The sequence below is a fragment of the Meleagris gallopavo genome, chromosome 2 (genome assembly GCF_905368555.1).
Source record: "Meleagris gallopavo chromosome 2, MGAL_WU_HG_1.1, whole genome shotgun sequence".
Lineage (NCBI taxonomy): Eukaryota > Metazoa > Chordata > Aves > Galliformes > Phasianidae > Meleagris > Meleagris gallopavo.
This window is the reverse complement of record NC_139405.1, coordinates 46,079,116-46,105,357: the sequence shown is the minus strand read 5'-3', so window position 1 is coordinate 46,105,357 and position 26,242 is coordinate 46,079,116. Positions and strand designations below refer to the sequence as shown.

Here is a 26,242-nt window from a genome sequence, read left to right as displayed (position 1 = left end):
TTTGACAGACCAAAAGAAAGAACTTTTACAGGAAGCTTCATAGCTCATACAACTACATACACAATGTGAGTTCTTGCTCTTTATATATATTTATGTGTATGTTTCCAGTTTTAACAACTACAAACTAAAAGCTAATATACTGAATTTCAAGAGAACTCCTACTCGTTATATAAATTACATTACAGTAATAAAGTCAGTGCTTAATATGTTCAAAATATCTTCAAAATAGGCAGATATGAAAATATGTACTTGCCAGAGTCATCTCCCCATCTATATGAGCCTGTTATGTGTTGTTTTTTTTTCTTTCATCCATATCATTTCTTCAAACATTGGCTTTCTATTACTAGTCCTGTGCTACCAACAACATACATTTTTTGAAAAAGCAAAAGAAAAATTAACTAAGATGACAACAAGATAGAATTCATTGCTATCGCAGTGATCAGCAAGGAAAATATGGCATTTTCTCATCGTTTTCATGAGTAATCAGCATTATAAAAAAGAAGAAAACAAGAACAACAACAAAAAATTCCCCCTAAAAGCCCCAAGCAGACAAAAGTCAACCAACTGACCCTCAGGTGGCTGTAGTTCATTATAAAGAAGAAAAGTCAATCTACTGACAAAGACATAACTGTGCCTTTGGGCAAAATCAGTTCATGCTTTCCACATCAGGAAGATGACAGCAATTGGCTGCTAGTCATTTTGAAAGGAGCAAACAATGTGAAAAGAGGATGAGGAAAAAAGACTCCATCCCATTTTGAGCACCAGCCAAACCTCCCAATGCCACTATATTTCCATCAAAATAAAGAGCTTTGGATCTTAAGAGTAGAATTGATGACTGGCACCAGGACTTAAAATTCAAGTGAAAAAGAAAGAAAAAGAGCAGAAATGTGAAGAATTCAGAATAATTCTGATAGAACATTCACAAGTATGGTTATAAATATTCCTTTAAAATATCTTTGGAAATAAAGTTTAGAATTATGAGATGGATTCTCTGCTAAATTCAAGAGCACAAAGTTCATAGCAGCTAAAATCCTGACCTGAATATATGTAACATTCACATTTATAAATCAGGTAGTAATAACTAAGTTCAAAACACAGCAATTAAAGCTGGACTTTGAACATGCCAGTCATTATGGAGCTGTAGATTAGGTCCATCTCTAGGATGTGTATGAAAGATAGAGGAGGAGGACTGAATGACAGAGTACAGCTGCTTACAAGTGACCTTTAAGATAAAACATACTATTCTACAATGAAGAAATGAAACTGTATGGAAAAAGCACTAAAATGAACATAATAAAAAGATTAAAAGAATGGTTTAGAACAGACCTAGGGAACTAATGTACACGTTAAGCACTGATGAAAGTTCCTGCCTGGACATAATTTTTTTTTTAACTATCTGAAGCAACAAAAATGTCAAACACATTTCCTGTCTCGGCTTTATAGACTTATACTGGTATGTGCAAGATTTCAAAAACAGACTTTTTTCTTTTTGTGTTTTCATTATTTCTTTTTTACATTAGTAACAAAACGCACAACGTAACAAGTTCTCAATGCACTGGTTATTAATATCATAGGTCTACTTCATAAAATATCTGCAAAATAAAGCACCCTATTATAATAGGAACTACTATCTCAGCTCGTATATGAAAAAACACGTATTAGCACGGCATACAAACCTTCAAAGATCTATTGAATATTTGTAACAATGCAATATAAAATATGATTGAAACATAAAAATATTCATAGTATATTTATAAGACAATCTTCCAGTGGTAGTTATTGGACGTTACATTTCACACGTACTGTACACACGCATACAGACACACAAACATACGCTCATTGTTGCTTCAAGACTGACTCTAAAGCCCCCAATAAGGAACTGCCTTTCAGAGTAATAGTTGTTGTTCTAAGTATACAGCTATATTCCAAAGCATTTGATTTCATAGTAACACAAAAGAGTGATGTAATCACACAGCAAGTATGTTGTATTATGAAAAGTCAGTCAATAAATATTGTTCTGCTACAGTAAATGTTGTGTAACAGTTTAGCCAAGACGGTTTGCAATCGTATACAAAAGGGCAGTTTTTCCCAAGCCTTTATCATATTACAAGTTCTACAGCAAGGGCTCTCATCAAAAACCTCTCAAGTCTTAGTAATATTCATCACTTTGTTCACAATTAGCCTTAAAAAAGCCCAGATCCCCCAAAAAGCAGCCTTGTACAGAGAACAAACTGTTCCAACAAAAGTCATTAAGAGCCATGTGTTTTCACATTATCTCAGCTCCCTTCTACCCAACAGGTTATGCATTTATACCACCTGCAGAAGCCGGAAGAAATGATTTATGCATATATATCTTGTACACAGGCAGTTTTGCTCCACCTCACCACACTGCCCCTTCCAGCTCCCCTTCAGGCACAGCAGGCAGGCACCAGTCACCATACGCGCTAAGGACTTCTCCCAGTTTGCACTTCCCAGAGTCCTCTTCAAGCACTGCCAAGAGATGGTGTGAATAAGTGTATTTTCTTTTCCTGTGTGTTTATTCTTTTTTTTTCCTTTTTTTTTTTTTTTTTTGCTATAGAAGTTGTCCATTAGGTTTGTGCTTTGTTTTTCCTATCATTTGCTCAAAGTACAATAATTTAACAGATAGAGAATGTTAAGCCCTCAGATTGGTTTGTTTTTTTTTTTTTTTTTCTTTTTCTTTGTTCTTTTTTATTCTTTAAGTGCAGGATAAAGTTTTTGCCCTGTCATGCATGACTCTGCTCTCCGCTCCTTCTCTGCCACCCCTGGGGATATACTTCCCCAGGCCCTAACAGCAGGCAGCTGCCAAAGTCCTTTGAGCCACATCTCCCGCAGCAGCATCCATGCTCTACAGGGTGGATGAGCTCTGCTTATAATCCCTCAGGATGACAGAAGCATAGGTCATGTCTGGGGGCGTGCAGAGTACTGACTCCGACACAGGAGAGCTGGGCACGGAGCTGCCCGAAGCCACCGAATCCCGGAAAGGGGATGGAGGCGTCAGTGCCGGCGAGTCTTCCAGGGTGAGCTTGCTGGTCGCCGGCTCCTCCTCCTCCTCCTCATCCTCTGTGCTCTTCTCATAGACGTATCCCTGAATGAGCTTCAGCTTCTCACTCTCTGCTTCCTCGGCCGGGGGAGACAGGGGCTCCCCGCTGAAGTCAGCTGCCTGGAGAGGCAACAGGGGTGACTGCTGAGGAGGCCGCACGCCGTTCCCTGAACCAGGTGCGGGGAGCACAGCACTGAAGTCAGGGATGCCAGTGGCCAGCTTGTTGACCACCCCTTGCAGCTGCTCCATGAGAGAGCGGGGCTGCAGGGGCAAGTCCTTGGAGGACTGCTCGGGCAGGAAGAGACTTGTCTCCTCCGCTGCAGCCTGTAAGGGTGGGGTGGTTGCCACCCGCCTATGCACCACCATGGAGGGACTGCTGGGTTGGTTGAGGCGGACAGGCTCTCTATCTTCTTCCTCCTCCACGTTGTACAGAGTCTTGCTGCTCATATCGGTAAAAGTCAGGCTCTTGCTTTGGCCGTGGTAGCTTTTAGTGAGGGGTTTGATCACGGCTGTCTGATTGCACCCTGTCTCCTGGTTCTTCACATGCACTGAGAGTCTGTGCCACATGTGCTCGCCCTTGGAAGCTTGTCTTCCACCTGGTTCAGACCATGACACAGACTTTCCATTAGAACTATGAATAAAATAAAGATGGGTTTATTTGCATTTACATTACTCAGACACAGACAATATAACAAACAAGCCTATGTAATTGATTTCTACACCTCATTAAAAAACCTCCCTTTCCTCCCCCCCAGTTCTTCGTGACCTGCCATAAATACTACAAAAGGAAATAACAGCATCTTTTAACATCAGCAATTTTTGGCCAGAAGCAATTGGCACTGGCTTTGTGCCCCACTGCCACCTTGCAAAGCCCAGCCCACAGGAAAGGCTATAGGAAGGCTGGCTTTGAGGATCCTCAGCTATTTCGTTTTTTATCTATGTTTGCTCACTACATCTTGCAGGGCGGCAGAGAAAAAGAAAAATAACATCACAGGAAGAGCTTTAATTAAGCCTGTTTTACAGCTTATAGGAAATATTTCCAAACAGTTGGAAGAAAAATCACCTACAGCCTTAGCCTTCAACACTCAGGATAGCAAGAGGAAGCATTAGTAACATATTCTTTTAATTTCCCATCCCCCTCACAGGGGCAAATTAGCATGACAGAAACGATGGACACGCATGGCCTCCTTCAGGTCTTAGGTAGCAGCATGCCCAGATCCTCCACCTACCCAGCCCATCTGTAGGCTCCATCTCACCTTCCAGTGTCCAAACGAAGTCCCCAGGCAGCACTCCCCACTGGGAAACACTGCCACTGCAGGGATCTCTCGCTGCACAGACAGAACCAAGTTCTTCCCCAGTGACCATTATTTACAAACCAGGATAAAATGTTGGATAAAACAGTCACTTTGTGTGGGTGGAGGAACAAGCAACATGACCATGGTGAGTTGAGCCCTCTGACTTCTCATGCGGGCTACATCCCAACAAAATCCCACACTGGATTCCACGACCTGGGTGTAGGGCTAAAGGAGAACCTGATGGTCAGGTTCACAGTGAGAATGTGGAAGAAAGTGGAAGTGCCTTTACATTTCCCTGAGCCTTCCAGAGAGCAGCACTCAAAGCAGAGCTGTCTCTCATTAACAGCTGGTGGGACAGGGAACTGAGTGGTGTTTCAGTTGATCAAGCAATTACTAAATTGCAGGTCATGTAGTAGAGATCATTCAGAAATTATAATATGCATCACTTAGGTGGGAACTGAAGGCTAAGGAGAAATACTGAGATTATTAGTAGCCTTATCTCAGAGTTTCAACCGTCAGGGAGCAGAAACAAAAAAAGGATTACATTTCAGGCTCCAAGATTGCAGCACAGGTGGGAGGCAATTTGAGTGGGAGGCTGGCACAGCCACTGTTGCCTGGTGGTGCTGCAAACACCAGAGGAGATTGCTTCCCTTTCATACTGCCTGCAATGTTCTGAGTATTTCGTTTTTTCTTGTTGTGAGTCCTGCACTCCTGTTTCTCAAAGAGTTAATAATTACCAGTTGAATTTTGTAAAAATATTGTTGGCCAACTTTGAGGTAATTGGGAGAAATGAGGACAACACAGATGAATGTTAAACTGGCAAAAGGGAAAAGAAATATATGTAATAACATGGCACTTCTTTGCTGAACAGTAAATAATGCTAGAGAAAAAAAAAAGAGCTTTGAGGAAGACCCAAACTGTGATGTTCATCTCCAGCTCCAGACTCCAGACCTGTGATTCACCATCTCAGTGGGAACTGGCTTGCAAGAACATACCAATCTAAAAAATTCATAACTCCCCAAAGCATGTAGTCAGTAGAACCTGTTTGTGTTTAGAGCTTTCACGTGGAGGAAAACAAAGTAACCAAATTCCCAGCTGAAGAAACCAGCCTCTTTGTAGTGACTAACGAAAAGATAAGAATGAGGGCTTAGAAGCACTTTAATTTTGATACAAAAAGAGCTGTGATATGATATTTTCCTGAAGTGTCACTGAGATAAGAAAATGAGTCTAGCTACTGGGCGTGAATGAATTTTAAAGTAATATTTTAACGTACCAAGATTTGCAAACTCTTCATAAATAGAGAGGAAAATAATTCAGGTGCTCTGATACAGTATTTTGCTCATGCTATAGCTCATAAGTACTGCAGAAGGCTTTTCTGAAAAAACTTGATTACTGTCTGTAGGCTCCTAAGCTAAGCCCACTTTTGCAATATTTACCTCTTTGTATCTAGCTCTGGTGCATCATTTCACTTTCGAATCCAACCTCACACCATCTGTTTAGTATCTACCTAACTTTATTTCCAAGATTTTGTATTTTACCTCAAAAAGCAAGTGCTGTTTTTTTAAGGAACTTGCTAACTCTGTCTCATCCTCCTATTCAGATCATTTTCTTTCCCCTTACTCAGAGTCTGCTTTTATGAGTTGTTTCTTCTGTAGCACTCTTCTTAATGTACTTAATCGAGCCCAAGGTAACAGCTGTACTTGAATCAAACTGTGCCACAACTGTGGGACCACAATACCCACATGTAAATAAACCACTTAATCGGGTTTTATCTGTTACCAGCTTATTGTGCAAGGAAAGCTAGCGCTGTTGAAGTGCCTTGCCTCTGCCTGCCATGCCTCTCACAGTGGCTCTCAATGGGGTCACTCAGGAGATTTCCGCTGGGAAATCTCTTTTCTATTACTGTTCTCCTCAGTCTCTCACTCCAGTTCTCTCTCAACTTGCTCTGCTTGTTGTGCCCCTGCAACATGAACCTGCTAATGAATTTGAGACTGTCACCACAGTACCATGGAGATACATGGGCTCTATCTTGCTGGGCAGCTGGCTGGCAGTTGTGCTTTGCTTAGATTGACACATTTTAGTAGAATTAAAATTTAACATGCAAGAAAAACGTTTGCTATCCTGAAATAAAGGCCAGTCACCTTGAATGACAGTAACTGACATCTAGGAAAAATGTAAAGATGGGGCTGGAAAAGCTCAGACCTAAACTGTATATTGGTTTGACAGGAATTAGTTCACCGGTGCGAAGCAGTCAGAGCAATCCTGACTGTATGGTCATCATTTGCTAAGTGATTGTCACAGTTTTTTTGGAAGAAGTCTTAGAGGCAAAAGGTAAAAATTGAAGTTTTTTGTCACTTAGAATGTGGGAAAGGCTGCTTTGCCACACAAAGTCAGGAGAGAGCACCAAGCTGGATCACATCTAGGGTATTGAAAATGTGGCATTCTGTGCCCAGTGAGGAGCTGAAAGGAGCTGTCTTCTTGCTTTAACTAGTACAAGTTATCTGTTTCATGTACAGCATGAATTTATTTACCTTTCCTATCTATCCATTATACAAATTCCTACAGTATTTAGACTTCACACTTAGTGCCTGGTAGCAAATCTCCTCAAGAGATCTTAAGGTTTGCAGTTGTGATTACCCAGTGTAACACTCCAAGTATTATTTCTTCAAATCTTTACACCTAGCCTAGATGTCCAAATAGGTTGTTGGGTCTCCTATTAACATATAAGATGGGCTTGATTTTTCCTCTATAGGCAAGAACACACTTGAAATTTAGTTACCGTTTCTCAATTTTCATCACAGCTTTGTCTAGAGCTGTATTTTAGGGGCATAGGCACAAATACATTTGCTGTGTGAATCTTTACTGGATACGTGATATCCATGAGCAATTCCATTGCTATTTTTCATTGGTAATTCAAAACATCGTTTTAATACATGCACCAACCTTCACAAAGTTTTCTCCAGATGACTCCAGAGTAGTTACTTTTCAGATATTTTCAGCTGATTACTATAGACACAAAATAAGTCAGAAGTTCTGACATTAATAGTTACTTGCAGAAAGTCTTTAAAAGAAGTGATATGTCCAAATCTGAGGCAGAAATCCAGAATATTCCTGCCCAGCTATTCCTCATTTGAGGACATGCTTATAGCTTCTTAGATGGCTCACTGTTTGTTGTAAGAGTCTCCATCTGCCCCAAATCCTGTACTTGCTTATGGATAGGACTGCTTTAGACTGGAGTTCAATCACAAGCAAAAAGGAAAGTCCTGTTCCTGCCAGTGCCTGTGGAATCTGACTTTCCTTGGTTCAATATCAAGCCTGGGAACATTCACACAAGGTGGTTCCTCCTCATATGGTAAGGCCCTGAAAATGTTTTACTTCAGCCATTAGTTGGCAAAAGTTTCTCCATATCTTAGAGACTGAATGCACCTGAGGTGGAAGGTGATTGCCCCATTTCTGAGAGTCAGTGCTCTAAGGTAACTTAGTCAATGCAACTCTTTGATCCTATCACTTCTCACCAGTGAAGCAACAGCCTGAGATATAGAGTGTAGAGAACTATGTTCTTTATAACCTATGAGGCTGAATCTTCTGTCTCTTTTATCTTGAACTTTTTATGCATTAAAAACTCTGTAAATGATACTACACAAAAGAGTTAAATTGAATAGTATTCCCAGGTTGCTTGAATGAATTTAACTTCAGGAACACACACAGCGGGAAATGGTTCCTCATCGTAGTGATGTATTGCTTGTCACTGCCAGCGTGAAACAGCTGGGCATCCAGTCAAGCAGTCTTTGAGAACAAAAAGGAAGGGAGGTTTCTTGACCTTTTAGGCTTAATTCCCTTTTTTTCCTTTTGGGATGCCAGAGTTGCATATGTTATCTTTAGAGGGCAAGTATATAAGATTATTTTTTTTTTCAAGTAACAGTGGTACTTAACCAGCAGAAGAGGTTACAGAAGAAATGATATGTTCCCTTGATTTCATTCACAGACTGAAGCTTTGTCCAAACCTACCTTCTTGTAATCACTACACTAACTGTTTGAAATGCCACAGATGGAAGGAGGCATTGGGATAATCTAATGGCACCTTCTATGAAACTAATATTTAAGGAAGGGACATGAAACACAATGTAAAAAAAACAAAGGATTTTGTCAACAGGAATTAGGTTCTAACCAAAGCCTAAAATATCTGATCAGCAACTAGATGAGGTCAGTGTCAGGTACTGCCCAGTCAACAAATGATGTTTTACCCTTCAAGCATTGTAGCGCTATTACCCCTAAAAACATGCTCTAGAAATCAGCACATGTAAGTTTGTCCCCACACATTCATACAGAGATAGTTAACCTATGGAAGTAGGGAAGGAGAACAAAAAAAGAAAAGCAAAAAAAAGAAAAGCCCCATCCAAAAGGTATGGGACAAAGCCTTTGTCAGCCCAAATAGGAGACGCTGATGCCCTCCAAGGCAGGGGAGTTCTTAATGTGCCTACAAAAAAGCATGTAGCCATCAACTAGCTTTTCTCAGCTCTGCAGCCATATAAGCAGCAGGAATAAACCTGAGCAGAACTCTGCCCTGCTGCAATCTTACCACTCCCGAGAATCAAACATATTAGTCTAGAATTTAAGATTAGTACCTCCACTGCAGCACACCGTAGGTGTTTTGCATCTGTTTCCAAGGTCTCTTCCATCATAGCATCCATGCACTTCAGCACGGCCACGGTAGCGTGTAATTTGGTTAAAGAGGGGAACTATTTTTTTTCCAGGTTAGTGATCTTTCCCTGTACTAAGGGGATAATCTCCTCAGGGCCTTTTAGCAAGCAGTAGCAGGCAGGCCCATCACTCATTAGCAGACTTGAGCAGATTGTTAACATGTTCCTGCAAGCCTGATTTTTCTAGCATTGCTTCCAGGGACTCATCTCTTTCCCTAACCCAGGTTTAACTTTTTTGTTTCTCATCCAAGAGCGAGAGAGTCATCACCCACCACACTCTCAATCTGATCTATGCTCAGGGTTCTTGCCAGACAAACATCACTTTGTATCATCTACAAAGAAGGGGACGGGCTGTTTAAAAAGCAAAATAACAAACCATTTCAGCTGTAGTCTATTTACAGTGTAATCTCCACATCAGTGATAAGAGGATCTTACAGTAGTTCTCATAGTCTGACTCCAACTCTTTTTGTAGTGCTGTGTAATTAGAGCAAAGTTTAACCTCCCACTGGTGTTTCTGGAAATGTAAATGACTAACTTTTCCTTGCCTCTCCCCTCCTTGTTGTGTTTTTTTGTTTTTGTTTTTTTTTTTTTTTAGGGCAAAATAAATTGCTTGTCTTGTACATGGGACAAAATGTTCTATGTTAAATAGAGAGCTACTTTAAATGTGTTACGGAAGGAGCACGCAGAAAGCAGGTATACAGAAAATGCAGGAGAAAATAATGCTGTCAGAGTGTCTTGCATAGGCAGAGCCTGGTGAAACCTGAGGTTGTGGGTGGGTGGGCACAAGCCCATGGCCTCGTTTCTAATCCCCTGCCTTGCCTATACCTTGCGTCAAGTAAATCTTAAGTAGTTATTCCTTCCTTAGTTACTCTGCTGCAAAAGTTAAGTGTTTCTTTAATCTGACTCACACCTGGGCTTTCTAATATACGTAACTCTATTGACAAATGATTTTTTGCTGACTTTTGACTTTCCTTCTCTCTTTTTAAATTTCATTGGTGACATACGTACTGTAAAGTGGATTTAGAAGTTGTGTTTAGCCTGAGTATGCTGTGATGTGATCCATGATCCTACCCACAGGATTCTGGTTTAGGTCAGAAAAATTTGGTTCAGGGAGTTGCTTATTCTGTCATGTCAAAATGATTTAAAATAAATTACTGCAAATAATTCGAAGAAATATATTTGCAGAGCTCTATTAGCTTTGGCAATATGTGAATGACCCCAAATTAAAGAGCTGAGTTGCAGGTCACAAACTATTAATTAAGTACTTTAAATAGAATAACAAATCGCTACTGCAATGTTGCTTGGAAAAAAAGAACTTATTCTAATAGATAATACAAAACTCAGGATAATGATCAGTTTGTCCCAAGCCACAGAGAAATTATTGCAGCATTCAAGAAATGAAGATCAAAAACCTGCAAATCAAAGTGTATTTAAAAGGTACTCTTAAAATAAAATAAAATAAAAAAGAATATTTATTTTAGTGTTGTTTAGAAATAAATTTTCTAAATAAATATACCTTACTGGTTTGCCATTGTGATTTTTTTAAAGGATTTCAAAGTTAGAGCAAAGGAAATGCATGGTGTCATAGATCCTCTGATATCAGTGGAGAAGTACATCTCTGTTATCTGAAGATGTTCCTCATGCTGCACGCTTGAAGATAAATTCACAGCATTGCACTCATTGGCAATACCTGAAGTGAGTTCATTTTTTCAGACAGGCTTGGAAAGAAACACAGCTAATACAGCTTGAAAACTGAAAATTACCGTGTATTGTGCAAAGGAACCTGGAAAGCTTAGGAACATGGGAAGAAAATGATTGAATTAAATTAATATATGATAAGTTTATGTGAGTGTAAATAAGACCTAGTAGTCTGTAGGACTGGCAGGCTGTGATGATCAACAACCTTCAAAAATATTCCTTCAAAAGAATCATTGCAGAAAGAGATCTAGAACTGCCGTTAAATAAGAAATTAATGGGCTTAGAGCATAATAACCAACAAATTTTGTGTTCCCCACTCAAAAGTACCCATGCTACAGAGATACCTTTGTGAATTTACAGGAAATAACTTTCCTTTAAATGTAGGTTAATTTTAATTAAGATGGTGGTAAATTTCTCCTTGCTTTCTGTAATCTTTCTGTGGTTCTGTAGGAACCACATTTTTAATGAGGAAGATACTGATTAGCTGAGTGCTATATAGAGAATAGCAACAACAACAACAAAAAACAAACAAACAAACAAAAAAAACATAAGGAACAGAGCAGAGTGTCTGAGGGAAAGCTGAAATAGCTGAAAATATTCAGTTTGGTGCAACAACTCAGTAATAGATTTCAAATATCTGAGAAGGAATTAACACAGGGTGTAGAAAGTATTTCACATAGCATGTATGTGCACAGTGAGAACTTAAGAAAATTATAAAAGTGCAAATTATTCTGAAAATCCATAATGTTTCCTAGCCAATAGTTCTATCAGAAAATTCCCAGTGGTTGCTCTGTACGTTTACTGCCAAAAAGTGTGAGGCCCTTGCAGTTTTATTGCACTAACAGTCAATGGGCTCTTTCTCTCAGCATCACCCTGAAAACAGATAATGGTATAATAGATAATAAAATAAACTCCTAACAGTTCAAATAGTACTCAAAGACATATCAGACTTGCTTTAACACGCTGCTAGTAGTAGGGCAGTGTTTTGAAAGCAATGTTAACCGAGTTGCCATAGGAAGCTTAGTCACGAGACACCCCACTTGTGATGTAGAGCTCTACAGCTCTAATATGCTGTAGGAGATGAACCAGCACATCAGGGCTGTGGGTTTTCTGGGTGTATCTGAAAGTTTCCATGGCAATAGCTGCGGCTTCAGAAGAAAAGAGCCCTGGAACTCAAAGCTGATGTTTCTCAAATTTTTATTATGGTGATCAGTTGTTATTCTTCCATATTTTCATGGTTCTGCATTTCTGGATATCCACAAGACCAAATGGAGAATGGAGACTGATCTTAACACAATAATCCTAAGTACTTGCGTGTATCAAAAAAATGAGTTTCAGGTCCCTACACCTGTTTGCCTGAAACTGGAAGGCAACACCCTTGCTCATTTTTAGCACATTGGGCAGCAAAGCATGGGGCTTCCATAGGAAATCCTGACTGATGAGCTCCAGATCTTCTGACTGACACTCAGCCATGAGGTCAAATGGCAGTGATGGACAGCTAGTGCCATGCCAGTTGCATGACTATATAGCTCAGCCAAGCTGCCAGGTTATGGAGAATTCAGGCATCTCTGGTGGAGGATGCACCCTGCTCCACCATAGTGCCGTGCTGCCAGACCTCTGAATGCATCCTCTAGCTGAAGGGAGGGGAAAGTCTCAGGGCAGCAGAGGGGGAAGAAGACAAAGCTCTGTGCTTAGCAGATCTGAAAGGATCAGCTGCTTTTTAAAGCCTTACTTGTCTGTATAACTACCACAAGTGTTTGAAGTCCCACTGAATGCTTGGAGATGCATCAGAAGTGTTTCTCAGGACATCATGTGGATGAGGATTTTTTTTTTTCTGGATTGAAAAAAAAAGAAATCCCAGGCATTGCCATGCAAAGAGCAGGCAAACAGCTCATCCTTCCCCATGCTCAGGAATTTTATCTGTTGTATCCATGCATTTTGAATACAATCTGTTGCATTCATCTTTCTTTCCTTCCTAATGGTTTGACGCAGATTTCATCACTCATTTCTCCAGACAGATAATTGGCAGTCTGTGCCCTGAAAATCTGCACCACTTGCTCCACATCAGAAAATGGCAACTTCTGTCCAACAACTTCTGTACTGTTCCTTACACTGTCTTTTAGAGAGGCAAACCTAGCTGCTACACCCAGTATATGATACAATGCATTTATTTCTTCTGATCTGTGAACCAGAGGGGCAGATTTGACTGGATTAACATAATTGTTACCTGCCCACAAGTAATGTAGCCTCTCAAAGGTAGATATGGGACTGCAGTGTTCTGTGGCTGACTAGATGAGCTCTAAATGCTGGGTTTCTCAGTGGCAGATTTCCACCTCATCACTGCACAACCTTCCCTGGGGCATAGACCAGGACTGCTTCACATCTGCAGTTTATCAGATGGAGAGGATCATAAATCTATCCTGGAAAGTACAGGGTGAGGCTGTCCTGTTTCTGCAACAGACAGCATGTTTTCTTCACTGGATTTGTGTTTTTACTTAAGAGAGGGCAGTATTTGCACTTCTATTTTGGATTGACTACACTTTGCTACTGTTCATTGAATGGAGAATATTCAGAATCTGAACATCTTTCAAAATCTGTAACAGCAAAAATTATCTGCTTTTCTTTAGAGATATGTTATGACAACTCTTTGTTCCTGGGTCAGATTCTGCAGCTTTTATTTACATGTGCCTGCACATCATTTCCCAGCTCTCCAATGCCACCAAACCAGTGTTTTCTGTGTTCCTTCTGCAGGCTCTGCAGCTGCAGCTCACTAACCAAACCAGTCAGCAAGAGCTATGCACAGCAAAGGTGTCTTGCCATGAGACAGCCACTAGATTGTTGTTTAAAGCATGGAGGGTAACGTCACCTCCATGCATAACTGTAAAGAAAATAAGATGGCTAAATGGAAAAAAAAGAACATAAAATTAATAAAAAAAAAAAAAAAGATATATAATAGATATATATATATATATATATACACAAAGTTGTAGGCATTTACAAATAAAAGTGACTTAAAAAAAAAAGTAAAAGCTGCAAAAACATTGTTGAGTATCCTCTTCATCACATCTGGATAATCAGACTAAGGCATTGTTTGAAACAGGGGACATAAGCAAATTTCCCATCTTTATTGGCATGCACCACATCTGTCCCATCATTAGACATGATAAACCAATGAGAAAGAGAAAGCAAGGGGTAAAACCACTCTTTTTCATGCAGCTTCTCTTACACATTCATTGCAGTGTGGGGTTTTTCAAAGCTGCACATGTGCCGACGGACACTGGCTGGTGGGCGAGAACTCTGGCTGCCTCTTCCTGAAGATTGAAAAGAAAAAGACACCCAGTGAGTGGTTATACACATGTGCACACATGGTGGTTTTACCACTCAATCGGGTGCCTGTCCCTGCCCTACATCTAGGGTTCACTGTAGTCTTTCCCATATTTTCTCCTCTCATTTCTTGGACTGGTCACTTCAGCCTCTGTATGCGTTAATCCATGGCTCCAGCACAGTATTGTGTAAAGCAGGTCCTCATGGTGTTTGTCCCTGTGTTTTATGCTGAGTGCTGATGTGCTTTACAAATCAGATGACAAGGGCTGCTGTGTATTCAGCTGCCAGTGGGAATTCTCCTCTGGTATTCTCAATAGAGTGAGATGACAAAAAAAGGAATATCTGCCTTTCTCATTTTACCTACAGAAGCTTCACCAAAAATTTTATTGTGGAGTTTTTAATACACATTCAGCTTCTGTTTTTTCCTCCATATCTCTTATTTTCATAGTCTGCTTTTTCGAATGTTTTGTTTGTTTTGAAGAGTTACTAGCTTTCATTACATATGATTTCACTGCATGTGATTCATTTTTTCTCATTGACACGGTCTTTTTGAAGTAGACATAAAACAACGTGTCCTAGCTACTCTATCTGCAATGGTAGTTCCAAAAAGGATTGCAATCACAGCTTTGGACATGAATGCAAGACAATTTCCACTGTATTTTCTCCTTTCTCTTGCCCTATAGAGTGGATGCAAGCTCTCATTTATCTTCCTCAGTGTCTATATATATATATATATACATATATATATGTACACATGCGTGTGCTTTGACAGAAGTGTAAGGTATTTTTGCACATGGAATGTATCAATGAATTTCTGCAAAAAAAAGTTGTCATTGTATTGCAAATAAAATGCAAATAAAAGTCACCATTTTTTCCCCATCAAACAAACAATTATCGTGCATGCTTGCCAGACTTCTGTTTACCTCAAACAGCAGATTCATGGATGGTATGTGCACGCACTACATACTCATTACAGCTTCTAATGAGCCAAAAAAGCCATTCTTCTCACCACATACTAAAGCACAGGAGCACAGTGTGATGTACACAGAGTACATGCATACCCATTTTGGAGAGGTAGATGCCTTGAGATGACTTCTGAACTATTATGAATAAAACAAAAATAAGACATACTGCTGAGCAATTTTGTAAACCTCTAGAATAATTACATTCCTTACCAGGAGTAATGATCTCTCTGAGATTTGACAAGGTAAAGGCTATCATAATTTGGAACTTAGCTACTGTGCACTCTCTTACACCCTATTGAAGTTACAGAGATTATTAAGCTTCTTATTAAATAGAACATCCAACATTTCTACAGACCTTTTCTTTTCTTCATCTACTGTCAGAACAAGAGCTTTCTACTGTCTTTGCTTGCTTTATAAAAAGTTACAAATCAGTAGTTTATTCAGTCACGGGAGTTAATTTGACAAAACATGTAGCAACATGCAGTTGATTATATAAGAGGAAAATAAATTTCTGAACATATTCCACACACACACAAATGCTGTAGAGGGCACACAACCACAGACAACGTTGCTCAGAGACTTTGGAACAGGTGGAAAAGTGCTCTGAACCTGGCTCTTTGTGAGACAAATGCGCTTTACCAGCTATTCTCCCTCAGCTAAGTGCACTTCCCTATTGCTTCTGGCTTCCTTAGCTGCATCCCTTGTTTCCCATCCCATATTTCTTTTTATGCAGATATTTCCCCAAAGTGAGTCCACAGCATTTTGGTCTCCATGCTATGGGCATCTGTAGGCCTTGCTATGAAATCCTCACACGTGAAAGGAAGAAAGAAGTCTGTTTCCTTAGTCCAAAATACTCCTAACCTTTAAAATACAGTGAAGTCTTTGCTTTCCTGTGGCTGCAGATGAGCTCCTCAATCAAAATAAAAAACAGATTACATATATAATGACATATATTTAGGCCCCTAAATGCCTCAACCAGATTTGCATTCTGTGGGGACTGCTTTTTAAAGTGTTGCCATACTCCATTAAAGCAGTGGTATGCCCTTTGCTCAAGGTCAAGAGGGATCCCCATATCAGGATATAAAGTATAAATGATATATACACTACAGATAGAGATAGCAGCTCTAAATCTCAAGATTCACACTTCAGTAGAATTTGAATTTATAGTGAAATTTGGATTTATAGTGTTGTAGGAAATGTAGTGTATGTCTTAATTATAATTCAGTGAATTATTCTGCAATTACAAATCCTTGTTGGCTGCATAAGTAATAAATGCTTTTGTAGGATTTTGTAGTTTTGCCTGTCTAGTAGTATGAGGCAATGCTCTTTTTACTTTTTTTCATTCTACTTCTAAATATTATAATGTCTTCTTCCTTCTTCCTCTATGTTTCGTAGGCAGCAATGGCATTTCACACACATTTATGCCATTACCAAAAATTAGGTACCAGCCTATCTTCAAAAAGTGATGGTTAAATGGCCTTTGGGGAGCCATCTTCTAAAGAATAGGTTTAATGCCTGCTGAGCCAATGGCACTTATTGATAGCCTGAGACCAGAGGCAGGATGGATCTTCTGTGTGTTTGAATGAGGAGTTGCCATACCGGAATGAAAATGTGTGAACGGCTTTCTGATGAAGTTCCGGGCGCAGCAACAGGGAGCCTGTCGGAGGAAGCAGGGTAGCAGTGCAGGGGCTTCCTGAAGGAAGAGGATTAATTGCTTTACTTTCTGTTCTTTGAAGCAGATAAATATTTCTAGTGAGTTGGTAAGAAATCAGGCTAGGAAATAGAGCTGCTGAAATCTGCAGTGAGGAAAATAAAGGATCTGAGAGAAGAGTCACTCTTGCTACTATTTTTTCTCTAGAGTGTAAATCATACAATGAAGTAAACAGCTGTGTCAGGACTGTAGGAAAGCGTAAATTACTCTCTGTAACATTTTCTACCTGAACAGCTATGAAAAATTCACCTTCTGCCTGGAATTACTCTCTCTGTCCATCCAGACTCACCAAACGGACTCAAATTGAATGAATCTATCTGGCATCGAAGATGATATAAACGCAGGATTCTGTATTACCTACTGTCTGAAGCCACAGTCGGAGATCTTCCATGCTAGATGTTGCCTGAGCTGTAAGAAAGGCTTGCGTATTTTTACAGTCAAAAACCTAGGAAAGAACGGACTCAGGTTTTATGCAATCTGATATGAAACAACTGAGCATCAATTACATTAGGAAGATAGCAAGGGAAGGGAACTTGAGAAGTGATAAAGGCATCATGCTGATACTTACACTGGCGTGGTAACCTTGAAACATTTCTTAGTTTTTAGTAATTTATGTACAACCCCTAGTCTCAGTGCAGGAAGGGAAAAGCCCTGTGCCACCTGTCCTATGGCAGATTAGTGCAGCTCCTGCTCCAGCATTCAGACTGCCTGCCCTCCTTATCCCCAGGAGCAGCTCAGCTACAGCACAAACCTTCCGGCCTGCTGCTTCCTTCCTTGACCCCCTAGCAGCCTACAGAGTGACTGGGGAAGTAGAAGTACTCTGTATGTAGAATCGGATCAGTAAATGCTCAACAGAATACACATCCCAAATTCTCTCGTCTCTCTAGCCTCTTTCTCAGTAGGAGCATGTTCAACTTCTGATGTTTGTGTCCTTGAAAGTTCAGGTTTTATGTACGGTTGTCATGGCTGTATCAAAAGATTTCATTTAAAAAAAAGATGCAAGCCCATGTCCTTCTTCAAAAAGAGGACTTGAATTTCAATAACTTTTGTAGGAGGCAGGATCAGATAGAAGAGTTCTGCAATGTATGTCATTAAAGCAATAGATGAAGTTGGGAAGATAGACAGGTTTTCAGTACAAATTAATTTTTAAAACACAAGGTTAGAAATAATTGCTCTGAGCTTTAACTTAATTATACTAATCAATTGGTCAGTGGCAGTTTTTGGAAAGAAATCATTAATTGCTGTGGAGCAGAGAGAGCTGTAAGTAGAAGGGAGCTTATAGGGTCATTTGCCCTTGCCAGGCACAATGAGACATGCAGGTAATTATTACCCACAGAGGACTGCGGAGCAGGAGGGATCCTGCAGTGTGCTTTTTCTGAAGTGTGGGCATCTGCTGAAGAGGACAGAGGGGTCTCTGGGCAGTCCCAGCAGGATGCTCAGAGCAACTCCATAGAGCTGCACAGTGGAGACACAGCTATGGCTGTCCCTGGTATAACTGCAGGCCAGTACAAGCCAGCTGTGTGCCTGGGAGGACATCCAGCTCCACCTGCCCCTCTGTGCCAGCACAGCCCTGGGTGCAATTGCTCAATGAACTGGCAGAGAATGATGGGGACAATTAATATGGGTCACAACTGAGCCTAAAAAAGCAGGTTCTCTGCTACAGTTCACAGCAGCCCTGTACTTCTTGTGTAGGTGAAGGGGTAATGTGGTGTAAAGAAGGCTTTGGGTGTCATTCCTGGCTTAGAATAGTTTAAAGCATTTTTGGATTTACAGGCTACGATAGCCCAAAGAAGCCACAGGTAAATCTCTTGGCTGTCCAGGATAGCAGCAGGAGGCATTTCTGAGGTAAGATACAGACCTAAAAGCTGAGCTGTGTGTATAATTGAGGTCTTGGAGAACATGAAAAAGTAAAGGAGGACTGCTCACTGCCTGGGGACTGCTGATATCCCTGGAGCCACTCTTCACATCCACTTGAAGGCCCCTGCTGCATACCTGTGAGCCCAGCCTGTGCCCATACAACCCTCTGAGAATCTCACTTGTCTCCGCACTCCTACAGCTTCAACCTGCTTCTGAGGCACAGAGCTGGGGACAGCTCCCACATGCTTGACCTTTTCACCTGATTTCTCCTGCCCCTCATCTGTTCAAGGTAGATTAATTTAGGGGGCGGGGACTGTGCAGACACTGGGATTTGTGCTCTTTTTTTGTTAGTGGTATCGGTTGATTTGGAGATATTTTGCTGCTCGGCTTCTGGTTAGTTGACTGGCTTGGGGAATTTGAGATGAAGACACTAATGGGGAATAAGTTTCAGTTCCTGAGCAGTCCTCAATCTGGGGATATAAGGTTTGTAAGCCAGCCTGAAATGCCTGCACCAAATGACCTGAAACAATCTATTTGTGTCACAAAAAGAAGTGGCCAAAAGAGAACTTGAAAAGGATGTTTTCTATAGAAGTAGAGTGAAAGCCTAACCAAAGCTTAAAGCAAGAAAGCAGCAAGAGCAGAAATTCCATGCTATAACACACTGCTGATAAGGAAAGATTTACAGTTTGTAAACACTCTGCTAGGTCAAAAGGAGGGGGATGTCTCAGCTGGAGGGCAGCTCACAGATGGGCATTTACACTGAGCTGTGATTCTCTGGGGAAACACAGAACTGACCAAAGTGAAACTGCAAACAGCAGCAAGCCATTGACTAGCAAAAAGCTGCCAGAATCAGATTGGGGGCACTTGTTTTGCTAGAGGTTAAGATCAGCTTTGACATCTCCAGCTGTGGTGCTGTAACAGAGCTGAGCTAATCTAACGGCTTGCTGCTGAAAGGGACAACTTGCACCCTGCTCCCCAAACCAGGGACAGCATGGACAGCCTCCCTGGTGCTGACATCAGTGTTTATCTGACCTCGAAGAGATTGAGCTGAAGGACAAAACACCGGACAATGATTCGATGTTTTTTTACTCCCCTCTTCTGTAAGGTTAATTTTGCAAGCTGGAAGAAAAAAACACATCCTGCATATCACAAAGGAAGAGCTGCAGAGTAGAGAAGGGGAAACATCTTAAGAAAAGATAGCTGAAGCAATAAGCTAGAGATAGTAAATTGTTTATAATGCAGTTATAAGAATCCTGGAGCTTTTAGTTTTCAAGTGGGCTTTAAAGTGACAAATTGTGTGATTACTTCGAGCCTGCACAATTGTTTGCTGCTTATAGTGAGAATGTCTTTTAACCTATGCTTGTCAGGTGTGGGAAGCTGAATGCCAGAGAACGTATACACTTTGAAGAATTAGCTGACTTTTTATTTCAAAATTAAATGCCCTTTAATAACTCTAAGGTGGAGATAGAATGTTCTATTTATACAATTTACTTTGCTTTCCTTTTCAGCCCACATTTAATGTTTAGAGTCCTGCGGGAAGATAAGAGGACATAAACAGCATTGTTAGCTACAATTATTAGTAATGCTTTGACAGTGAATGCCTGTTCTGCAGAATTTCAGACTTGGAACTGGAAATCCCCCCCAAAAAAACTGGTAATGCTAATTTTGCCTATTTGGTGTTCAGATGATGCTAATCTAATAACAGGGAGAACATAAAAGAACGTGATCTCTGCTCTGAATGTTAACAGTACTTGGGGCAGATGGAAAACTGTTTTTCACCCATCTCCTGAAACACATACAACCTTACTGGCTAAAAAATAAAATAAAATAAAAAACCCAACAAAGTCAAGCAGGAAGCAAAGATAGAGATTTTGAAACTCCTCATTATTCTGTTTCCAAACTCTCAAAGCACCAGACAAAAACAGAACTACTTTTTGTTCTCTTCAGAGAAAATAGCAGTGACACAGGCATTTAGCAAAGAATACATCCAGATTTTGGAACAGTCCACCAGGAGTCAGCCTCAGCTTTGCCACACACCATAACAAGTACCAATCTCCACATCTCCATCTGTGGTCAATGAACATAAGGATTGTAATTTTGGATGGCATTAAATGTTGGAGGAGGTCATACAGGCATTTGTAAATGAATGTGTCTGCATTTCTGGAGTCTTTTATGGAAAATGAGCTTCTGCAGGTGGCTGGTTAATGTGCAACGTTCTGTAATAGCTGAAATTCAGATGTTGATAATGATAAGGCAAAAATGCCTGCAGGTTGTGGTCTCACAAAGGTTGGTGCAAATGGTAGATATTCATACATACCGTTGGGCATATGCAAGCTGAGACTGCTTTGCTTTTGTTTCAAAACCTTACTAAGACTCCCATTTGCAAAAACTACTTGTAGCTCCAAGAGTACAACAGTGAGAGGGGTAACCTGGGCTAACACTGGTGAGAATTTGTTTTTCAAAACCATCCCTGAGATAGGGAATAGCCTTGGAGAGCATCCTAAATTTATAGAAATCATAGAGTCCTTCGAGCTGGAAGGGATATTTAAAGGTCATCTAGTCCAGCTCCCCTGCAATGAGCAGAGATGCGTGCGGCTAGATCAGGTTGCCCAGGGCCTCATCCAGCCTCGCCTTGAAGGTCTCCAGGGATGGAACATCCACCACATCTCTGGCAACCTGGTCCAGCACCTCACCACCCTCACCGTAAAAGGGATTACACAGACAGCATAAGTCAGGATGGACAGGTTTTTGTGCCTAGGTGACAATAGACATCCTGATAAATTTGCTCCCTAAGACATCAACTGACAAATCAATGTGTGGGCTTCCTCACATGCACACAAAATGTATATGCTCGTGTTTTCCACCAAAGGCTTCAAAGATGTTTCTCTAATGAAACATAGAGTAATATAGAGACTAACATTATATAATTGGTATTAAAACCTACTCAGAAGATTTTCTTTCTAACTGTGCGGAAAACCATGCATGCCTGACCTGGGAATTCTAGCTCTTTATCTGAGACATTGTCTCTCTCTGGGGTTATGCCTCACCTGTAAGCTACAAAGGTTTGCCAGAAGTCAGGTGCTCTATCAGCAGGTGTCATCTCCAGTTTGGCTTGCCACACTTGATTACGTGGGGTACCCCTGAGCTAAGGAGGTGTTCACTGCAGGCAGGCATAAGCTTAGTAGACAAGTCAGAATGTGAGATACTTTTCACATCAGTAAAAGAGGTGACATACAAGAGCACTGTCTTCTTTGGGACATGCGTTTGTGTCCCCAGGCACGAAAAAGGATTAAATAAATTAGCAGCAGTTGTGTATTTCATACCGGTAGCTTTGCACTGAATTCTTAGTATGAATCAAGAATATCTTTCAGACTACATCTTGACTTCAGGGAAAAAAAATAACATTGCTTTAACTGTATATAAGCATTTATAGTGCCTGTCTTTATATCTTTACCTTATCCAGAGAATATCAGAGAGAGAAAATACATCCTTTGGTACCTGAATTATTTTTCACCTCTAAATTAGCTCAGAACTGTATGAAATCACAAGGCTCAGAGATCCCCACAGAATAAACACTTACAGAATATCCTGAGTTTATTCTTGCAAGTATCCATACATGAATTATTATGTGTTCATGAAATATCACACCTCTATTTGCTTCTGCTGATGGAACGTGGATAACTGAAGCACATGGCTGACACATCACACCTTTGAAGGTATGAAGGAGGTAAAATGCAATCTTGACAAAAATCTTACAGTAGCCTCTCAGAGACTTTTCATGTTAGTTCTTTATTCCGCTCTCTAAAAAAAAATCTAAATTAAATAAATGAATGGCAATTGCACTTTTAAAATGCTATTTCAGATCTTCCAGTTGAATGCCTTGTATCCTAAGCATGCTGTTATGGAAGCTGGAGTATAATGTAGGAAACGTAAGGAAATATCCAGGCTTTTAAGTACTTAACAACACTTATTTGACACTCCAGAACTTCCTTATTTTTCTCATAGAGAGAACTCTGATCAAAACAATGTGAGTTAATGGTGCTAAGCAGATAAATAGCATTTGCTTATACCTACATGCTAAGACAATTGTTTTTATCACTCACTATTGAGTTGGTGCATTTTATAGCATCCTAACTGGATTGTTTTGACAGCGATTCAGAATAAAAATGCAATAAATAATATACACAAATTCAAAAATTACAAGGAAATGTAATAAGTGATCCAGTCAAGCAAGAAATTAAATTACAAGTGGTGTTCCTACTCTTGAGTTTTATGCCAAGAAAGATTCTGGCCTCCCTTAGGCTTTCTGTAGTTGTGCATTTGCTGCTCTTATGTCAGGAAGCAGAGAAAGTGGTACATAACCATAAAGTTCCCCTCTGACATGATCGGATGTCTATGCATCATTGTATTTATGTGTTGGGATTCATTATAAGAGCAGTGTGGTGCTACGGCAGTGCCCCAAAGTAAAACATGTTTATGATTCTGCATCCCAAGAGCAGAAAAAGAGGAGAAGGAGCTGTAGTTAGAAGTTCTCCATTACTCCTTTAGTAAGAACCATTCAGACACCATTCCTTATGTTTATTTCCTGTCAAATCTCTTGGAAGAGCAGAGAATAGCCATGAAAAGACAGTGGCAAAAGCCCAGGAATAGAAAGTTCTGAGAAAGAAAGGAAATGATGTAAAATCTTACACAACAGCCCTTTCACCTAAAGGGAACACCCAAATAAAACTAGCAATGAAGAAGCAGCAGAAATATGGCTGGGTCTCAGAGTACAGGTACACTGCCCTGTATACCAATTCATTATTACTTGGGTTTTGTCTGGAGGGGAGTAGTGGCGGGGGAGGACGAACTATGCTCACTGCCCTTACTAGGAGGCTTCTGAAGAACCTCATCTCAGAATTTCTGTAATTTATTTCCTTTCAATGTGGCCTTGGCTACCCTCTGATTGATCATTGGAGGGAAACTAGAGAAATAAGCCTAAACTGCCAGATGACTTGTGCTTCATTTCATGTAAGCTCATACTTCATGACAACTATCCCAATGGTATCAGATACTTGATTGTGCTCTCATCTTAGGAGTGAAATATAATTGGCTATGCATGTGCTGGGATGATCTTTAGGTGGGCTAATTGACAAGGAAAACTTACAGCGACTTGTTTAGCATTTTCCTTTATTCCTCATTAGAAGAAAAAGAAAAATTATGTCTCCATACTGGTTATATTGCAAAAATACAAGCAGACATGCATCTTGGTATGTAATTCGGTATACACGTGCCATATCTGGTTTTTAAATTAATTTGATTTTTAGTATTTATTATATCACTAGAAATAAAATGTGGAAGTGACTCAGACTTATTTATCATCTATTTTATGCTTTGTCAGATACTTAGGACTGAGTTACATCATTTATATTACAGCAAATGTAAATTTAAGTTGTGTCACGCTATTAACTATAATTGGATATCTCAAACTTAATGAGCAATGCTGCAGTGAAGCTAGAAGATGCAGCTGCTAGATTCTTAAGTTGCAAACTCCCTTACTCGGTGTTTCTAATCTTTCACATCAATTGTAAGAACCCCTTTGGAAATATGTAACTGTCTTCTGGGAGCTTTAAATATTCACTTAAATCAATACGCTGACAAGGACTGAACAGCTTGACTGAGTTTGTTAAATTTTCTTATTTGAAATTCACATCACATCTATGAGAGAACAGGGTAAGAGCTGCTGCTTGTCACAGTGCTGTGTCCACAAAATCATTAATGTTTTAAGCCTGGTAAATAGCCCAGCAAAGTTACCAACTGCTGAGAGAGATGCTTGGCATTAAAACCTTCAGTCACCCCTGTGAGCATACAAGTTACTTTCCCCAAAAAGTAATGCAGCCTCAGAAAAGGGCAAAGGACTTAACTGCACACAGAATCTAGACAACAACTGGGAAGGGCTTCAGCAAGCACAGAGATGGAGGTGACCTGGAAAGGCTTTCCTCATGACATTTGTGGCACCAGGGAACCAAACCAAATCTGCCACTTCAGCATCTGTCCAGCAATGGGAGCATCCGCCCTGTGATATACTCTAGGGGGGATACAGGGACAGATCAAGAGCCCTGTGGTCATGATGCCCTGACATGCAGCTAGGGGACACACAGCCACACATGTATGGCTGTGGACCAGCACTGTGCCCTGCAGGTTGCACCAGAAATGAGACCTAGACTTCACTTATTGCTGGGTTATTGAGGAGATCAAGCATACAATGACAAATGAATAAATAGACAAAGTAACCTGTTTTGTATTACTTTTTTTTCCCCCCTCATTTATTCTTTGCATTATTTGCAACTAGCAGGAGATCACAACCTCTCTGCTGCTTCAAAAGTCTCTCATAAAGCCTTAGCAGAACAGCTGTGCACACTGCAAATTTAAAGCTCTTCTTGAAAGCTTTAAATTTAGTGTGTTCCAGGGTATATTATGGTTAAAATAAAGGGCATGTCATTATTATGGATATCACAGTACTTGTGAAGTTTGCTCGCTGCATCAATTTAATATTCTCAACTGTTAACAAGCTAGTCTGTTTCCTATTAGATTCAGTGATCATCTTATACTTATCTGGATGTGTCATAGGAAGATAAAGCTACACCAGAGAAACTTATACAACAAATATTTAAAGATAACTCTTACATGCTGCATGCTATGTACTGCAGTTTAGGACTGAAGAAAATAAACTATATTGCAGACTTCTCGGATTGGGCTCACGTCCTGGAGTTTAGAAATACATTCCATTTCACAGGAGAAGATACAATGGATATTATCAATTCTCCTTGCACTTTCCACTAAGCCTTCTTGTTTCAGATCTTTTGACGCATTTTAACCATAGTGAAATATTCTCCTCACAGCTGTGCCAAACTGATTGTTTTTGTTTGATTTCACAGAGGTCAGGACAAAACACATTGTCTTCCCTGCATTAAAATTTTTTCTTTTTTTTTTTTTTTGTTCATTTTCTGTTCCTACTTCTCTCCCTTATCCACTTGCCTCCATAACCCCTTACTTAAGATAGCTTGTTGACTGCCTGGAGTAGTAACTCCAGTTAGAGTTACTACTCCAGTAAGAACGAGAAAAAAGTACTCCCAGCCATCTCCTCCTATGATGAGAGGCTTGATTTGGATCAACTGAGAGGATGTAAGAAAAAAATCCACACTGGTTTGACTGTAACTGAACATGCTGAACATTTACTCTGTTTCTGGAAGCTTCAACTCCTGCCATGCTGCACAGTACATTTGCTTCCTCCAACCACCACAAGTGAAACAGTGTCCTACATTCTGACTGTAGTTATGCTAAGATTCCCCTTGCTGTTTGTCCGTGGGAGGCTCTGAAATAGAAGGAGGTGAAGTCCAAAAGCCTTTCTGGACTCTGAGTTGCCAAGTGAAGCAACTCCCAGAAAAATGTAGCATACCATCACAGCTTGCTCAAGATGAAATAGCAACTCAGCAAGTCTTTTTAAAGAGAAAGAGTAATTTATGAACACCTGGAGACAATTTTATAACTGGCAGGAGAAAAAAAAGCACATGGTTCCCTAAGCCCTGTTAAGGGAGCATATGTATTACTAGAGATAGCTGAGAAACTTGAATCCCAACTAAATTTCACAG

General features: G+C 40.2%; 1 protein-coding gene across 14 annotated transcripts in view; it reads right to left on the bottom strand.

Moving 5' to 3' along the window:
* Positions 1 to 2,535: 2,535 nt before the first annotated feature.
* The window catches only part of GRM1 (glutamate metabotropic receptor 1), a 178,855-nt gene continuing 155,148 nt past the window's right edge, over positions 2,536 to 26,242 (bottom strand). For 7 of the 14 annotated variants that reach the window (XM_085216980.1, XM_085216991.1, XM_085216982.1 and 4 more), the window contains one exon: positions 2,536 to 3,692. In XM_085216980.1, the coding sequence (XP_085073106.1) occupies positions 2,867 to 3,692 (826 nt within the window). In that variant the 3' untranslated portion in view covers positions 2,536 to 2,866. Of the gene's footprint in view, positions 14,066 to 16,642; positions 16,737 to 26,242 lie in introns of all 14 variants that reach the window. The other 7 variants (XM_085216992.1, XM_085216994.1, XM_085216985.1 and 4 more) reach the window with 6 other exon arrangements.